Source organism: Charadrius vociferus, unplaced genomic scaffold (assembly GCF_000708025.1).
Source record: "Charadrius vociferus isolate BGI_N301 unplaced genomic scaffold, ASM70802v2 scaffold27, whole genome shotgun sequence".
Taxonomy (NCBI): Eukaryota; Metazoa; Chordata; class Aves; order Charadriiformes; family Charadriidae; genus Charadrius; species Charadrius vociferus.
The window spans coordinates 137,472-142,418 of NW_009649173.1; the positions used below are offsets into that span (position 1 = coordinate 137,472).

General features: G+C 64.3%; 1 protein-coding gene across 1 annotated transcript in view; it reads left to right on the top strand.

Moving 5' to 3' along the window:
• MYO15A (myosin XVA) overlaps positions 1 to 4,947 on the top strand; it is a 37,400-nt gene that overhangs the window by 11,836 nt on the left and 20,617 nt on the right. The window contains 16 exon segments of the mRNA XM_009888546.1: positions 16 to 79; positions 180 to 414; positions 715 to 913; positions 1,214 to 1,366; positions 1,493 to 1,552; positions 1,712 to 1,787; positions 2,190 to 2,305; positions 2,391 to 2,500; positions 2,585 to 2,726; positions 3,002 to 3,113; positions 3,266 to 3,340; positions 3,759 to 3,964; positions 4,036 to 4,169; positions 4,248 to 4,305; positions 4,462 to 4,534; positions 4,765 to 4,838. Of these exon segments, the coding sequence (XP_009886848.1) occupies positions 16 to 79; positions 180 to 414; positions 715 to 913; positions 1,214 to 1,366; positions 1,493 to 1,552; positions 1,712 to 1,787; positions 2,190 to 2,305; positions 2,391 to 2,500; positions 2,585 to 2,726; positions 3,002 to 3,113; positions 3,266 to 3,340; positions 3,759 to 3,964; positions 4,036 to 4,169; positions 4,248 to 4,305; positions 4,462 to 4,534; positions 4,765 to 4,838 (1,887 nt within the window).

Below are 4,947 nucleotides of genomic sequence, written 5' to 3' on the forward strand. Positions count from 1 at the left end.
TGGTGTCCCTTGCAGGGCAGAGCAGCGGAGGGGACGCCAGCCCGTGTCCCCCAGCCCCGGCCCTACTCGCAGAAAGCTGGTAAGGGGTCCTGGTGCAATGAGGGGGGCGATGGGCATTCGTGGCCCCAGGCGTGAGGGCAATGCCCAGCCCCCCCTGAGTCACCTGCTTGTCCCCCCAGCACCCGTGGGCCGGCGGTGGCCAGGTGAGCTGGTGCAGCATTCCCGGCTCAACTCGGAGCACTTCCCACGGCCCACGCATGACATCCGCAACATCATCCGGCAGTGCCAGCCAGCCCCGCGCGGGTCCCAGCCCCCCAGGTACCCACTCAGGCTTCTCCTCTCTGCAGATGTGTACACTGGCCCTGATGTCGGGGTGCGGGTGATGCTGGGGGTACAGGTGATGCCAGGGTGCAGGTAATGCTGGAGGTGCAGGTGATCCTGGGATGTGGGTGATCCTGGGATGCAGGTGATGCCAGGATATAGCTGATGCCAGGAAAAGGTGATGCTGGGATACAGGCAATATTGGGGTGTAGGTGATGCTGGGGTACAGGCAATGCTGGGGTACAGGTGACACCGGGGTGCAGGTGATACCAGGCACAGGTGATGCTGGGGTGCAGGCGATGCTGGAGGTTGCAGGTGATGTTGGGGTGCAGGCGATGCTGGAGGTTGCAGGTGATGCTGGGATGCAGGCGATGTGAGGTGCTGTCTCCGTAGCAAGCTCTTTGGAAAGAAGCTGGACCCCCATGAGGAAGCCATGCAGATCCTGAAGGAGCAGCTCTCGGCAGCTCGGGTCCCAGCGGCTGTGGTAGGGATGTGGCTGCCCCCATGTTCCCCAAACCGGGCCGTGGGAGCTGCTGGCCACAACTGCAGCCTGCTCTCTGCCTCGCAGGGGCCCAAGGAGGCGGTGGCCACGGTGAAGCCAGTCACCAGGTGGCAGGGCTAGCTGCGAGCGCCGATGGGGCGTCCGGTGGCCACCCGGCCCCCAGGTATGGCAGGGCAGAGCCGTGGCACTGGGGTGTCCAGACTGGAGTGGGGTACCTTGTCCTCCCCAGCAGCACTGGGTGATGCTTGATGCAGCCGGGCGCTGGTCCGGCTCTGCAGCATCCTCATGGGATGACTGCTGTGCTCGGCTAAACCCTCCCTGCCCCACAGCTGGCCCCTGTGCCTCAGTTTCCCTGGGTGGAGAGGGGCTGTCGGCTGTCCCCCCCCCCAGGGATGTGGCAGGGCTTTCCGTCCCTTTGCAGTCTCCATCTCGCGGGAGCTCCCATCCGAGGGGCAGCAGGTCCAGACCCAGCTGCACCGGAGCAGCAGCGAGGATTTCTACACCTACCACAACGTGCCCTGGAAAATTTACATCCGCAAGGAGGTGCGGGGGAATGGGGACAGGCTGGTGTCAAAGTGCTGCAGGGGTAGAGGGGGCTTTTCGTCGAACCCCTGAGGCCCTGCAGGGTGGGCGATGCTGGTGATGCTGTGCCGGTCTCCCTCCTGGTAGGTTTTCTACCCCAAGGACAGCATCAACAACCCGCTGCTGCTCGACCTCATCTTCCGGCAGGTGAAGCATCAAACTGGCCCTGAAGCCCCCACGGGGGTCCCCAGGGAACTGGGGTATCCCCTCACGTCGGCTGCCCCAAGCCAGGGGGGGCCGTGCAGGGCAGAGGGGCTGCATACCGCTTCCCTGGCATGGCCCCGCTGCTCCTCAACCCTTCCCCAGATCTTCAATGATACGCTCTCCGACACCTGCATCCGGATCAGCCAGGAGGAGCGGCTCCGCTTGAAATCCCTCTTCGGTAATCCTCGCCCACACCCCCACATCCCGCTGCTCCCGGGCTGGGGGAGGCTCACACCTGGGGGTCCCAAATCTGGGGGGGTCTCACACCCAGCCATTCTGGTGCTTATCCTCATCTCCGGGGCATCTCCAAGCCACAAGTGGCTCTGCTTAAAGCCGGGGTAGTTTTACCTCCAAATGCAATGAGCCCCCTGTGATTTAGTGCTTCACAAAGTGACGAGTTGTGTCAGGTCTCAGCCAGGCTTGCTGCATTATGGGGTGCCTGGGGTGGGGGACATCTGTCTCTGTCACAGTCCTGCCAGGTTGGGGAAGGGGATGAGCGTCTCCGTTCTTCCCTTGAACCCTGTGTCTGCACCCTCCCCATGGAGGGGGGACACTCACCAGCGGGTATTTCTCCCTGCAGCGGAAAACAAGCTGGACTCCTTCAGCCCCGTGGCCACCGAGAGTGTCAAGAGGGAGATCATCGCCGCAGCCCGTGACGACTGCGAGGTGTATTTCTCCCGCCTCTTCCCCGCCACGGTGAGGGTCCGGCTGTGGGGTGGGTCGGTGTCGGGGGGCACCACAGCCCCCCTGCCCCCGGCTGAGGCAGCGTCCCGGCCCGCAGGGCAGCGTGGGGACAGGCGTGCAGATCCTGGCCGTGTCCCACACCGGCATCAAGCTGCTGCGGCTGGTGAAGGGCACCAGGGAGCAGCTGCGGGTGCTGCGGGCATACAGGTAGGGGCGAGGAGCCCCGGGCGGTCGAGGTGGGATGGGTGCTGTGGGTGTTGGGTGTTTCAGCCTCCCCTCGCCCTGCCCCAGCTACACCGACGTGCTGTTCGTGACCACCCCGTCCAGGAACATGCTGGAGTTCAACCTGCGCAGTGAGAAGCTCATCCTCTTCTCCCCCAAAGCCCCTCAGGTCAAGGCCATGGTTGACCACTTCATCACGGAGCTCAGGAAGGTGGGGGGTGCTCTGGGGCCAGGGGGGACAGCTGGGGGCACAGCATGGGGGACGGACCCCGCCTGTGTGCCTGTGTTTGAGACACCGAGGTGGGCAGCAGAGGGCAACCTGCAAATGGGACCATGCCTGGGGCGAGGGGGCATTTGGGAGACACCGTGGGGTGGTCCTGCGGCCGTGGGTGCTTGAAGCCCCTGTGCTGGGCGGGATGTGGGTGTGCATGGGTGTGCACGTGTGTGCCTGTGTGCACGGGCTGTGCCAGCCCTCCCCGTGCCCAGGATTCCCAGTACGTGGTGGCTGTGAGGAACTACAGCCCAGAGGACGGGGGCCAGCTCAGCTTCCACAAAGGGGACATCATCCACCTGCAGCCGTTGGAGCGCCCCGAGAGAGGTGAGCAGCCCCCCACAGCTCCCCATGCTGAAATGGGGAGCTTCGATGGGGGGCACAGGGGCACCAGGACTGACGGCTTCACCGGCCACAGAGGTGGCCATGCCTTACCTTTGCATCCTGTGACACCTCGTGTCCCCATGATGTCTCTGCAGACCACTACTATGGCTGCGTGGTTCGCAAGAAGGTGATGTACCTGGAGGAGCTGAAGATGGGGACGCAGGATTTTGGTGGGTGCCACACTGCCCCTGTGCATGTCCCCGGTGTGCGTACACTGCCCGGAGCTGTGTCACCTCCTGGGGCTGGGGCACGGGGTGGGATCTTGCCTCTGTCACCCTCCAGCAGGATGGTCTGGGCTCTTTTCAGCACAGACCTGATGCGGGGGGATGCTCCCCTGTGGTTCCCACCGGGGTGGCACCCAGCGTTGCCCCATGTCCCTGCAGGGGATGGGCTTTGTGGCCTCTGGTCTGTGCCATTACCTTGAACAATGCCAAACCACAGTTGTTTCCACCCAAAAACCACAGCCAGCCCCCCTGGAAAGGGCTCGGGGTGCTGCAGGGTATAAGGGAAGAACGGGCAGAGGCTTTTCTGGAGGGTGAACCCCAGGGCTGCCAGCCTGGGGCCATCCCCACTGTCTGCCCGGTGCAGGGTGGAAGTTCGGGGCCATCCATGGCAGGTCGGGGCTCTTCCCCACCGAGTATGTCCAGCCCGTTGCAGCCCCCGACTTCGTCCATTTACCAGCGGAGAGGAAAGAGGAACCCAAGGACAAGCAGGGCAAGGTGGCATCTGTGGCAGCTGTGGCCGTGGCCGTGGCCTCCACCGCTGTGGCTCAGGAGCTGGACCGGAAAACCGAGGTGGGTACTGGCCTGGGGCCATCATCGGCATGGTGCTGGCTGAGCCTGGCGCCCACCATCCTGCTCCGCAGGTGTCCCCTGCCAGCACCGCCTTTGTGGAGCATCCAGAGGGAGATGGCGGCGAACGGCTCGGGGCCGGTGCGGGGACCTGCCCCATGCTGGCCTTCGCCCGGCGGTATTTCCGCACGGCACGGCATGGGACCACGTGAGTGGCTGGGGGTGGGATGGGGACAACCCGTGGCACGGACAACCGTGCTCACCCATTCCCTCGTCCCTCTCCCAGGGACTCCGGTGGGACGAGGGCCAAACCTGATGTGCTGGAGATGCTGATGTTCACCAAGGTACAGAGAAGCGGGGTGCCTCATGGTGCCCCAGCCATGCTGTCACCTGCGGGTCCCCTTGAAGTCCTGGTGTGCTCGGGAGCTCCCTGAATGCCACCCCAGACCCCATCCCATCCCTCCTGGCTGCTCCCGGCAGCTGACCCTCTCCCCTTCCAGACCCCCATCCAGGAGTCGCTCATTGAATTTGTGGATGGTGGCATCAGCAAACTGGCCACCGAAGCTTTCCAAGGTAGGTGAGGGGGCACAAGCGCCCTGTCCCTCTGCCCCACGGCCATCCCCAGCCCCATCCTTGAAGGTGGGTGGGGACAGGCCCGGGGTGGACAGATGGGGTGGCCCAGGGAGGGTTTAGCTCCTCTGGTCCCACTGCCCCAAGTGCCCAGGATGTTCCCCACACCCAGGGGAGCATGTCCTCGGGGAAGGGAAGGGACAGGGTAAGCTGTGGGTCTTTGTTGTCCCCAGCCGTGATGAAATTCATGGGTGACCACCCTCTGCGGGGACAGACGGAGCTGGACGCCATCTGCACCATCCTTAAGGTAAATCCCCCATTGGGGCGGTGAATCCTGGGGGTGGCCTGGGCAGGAGGGTGGCAGCTGGAGATGTCCCCAGCTGCAGAGTGAGCCATGCCTGTCCCCCAGCTGTGCG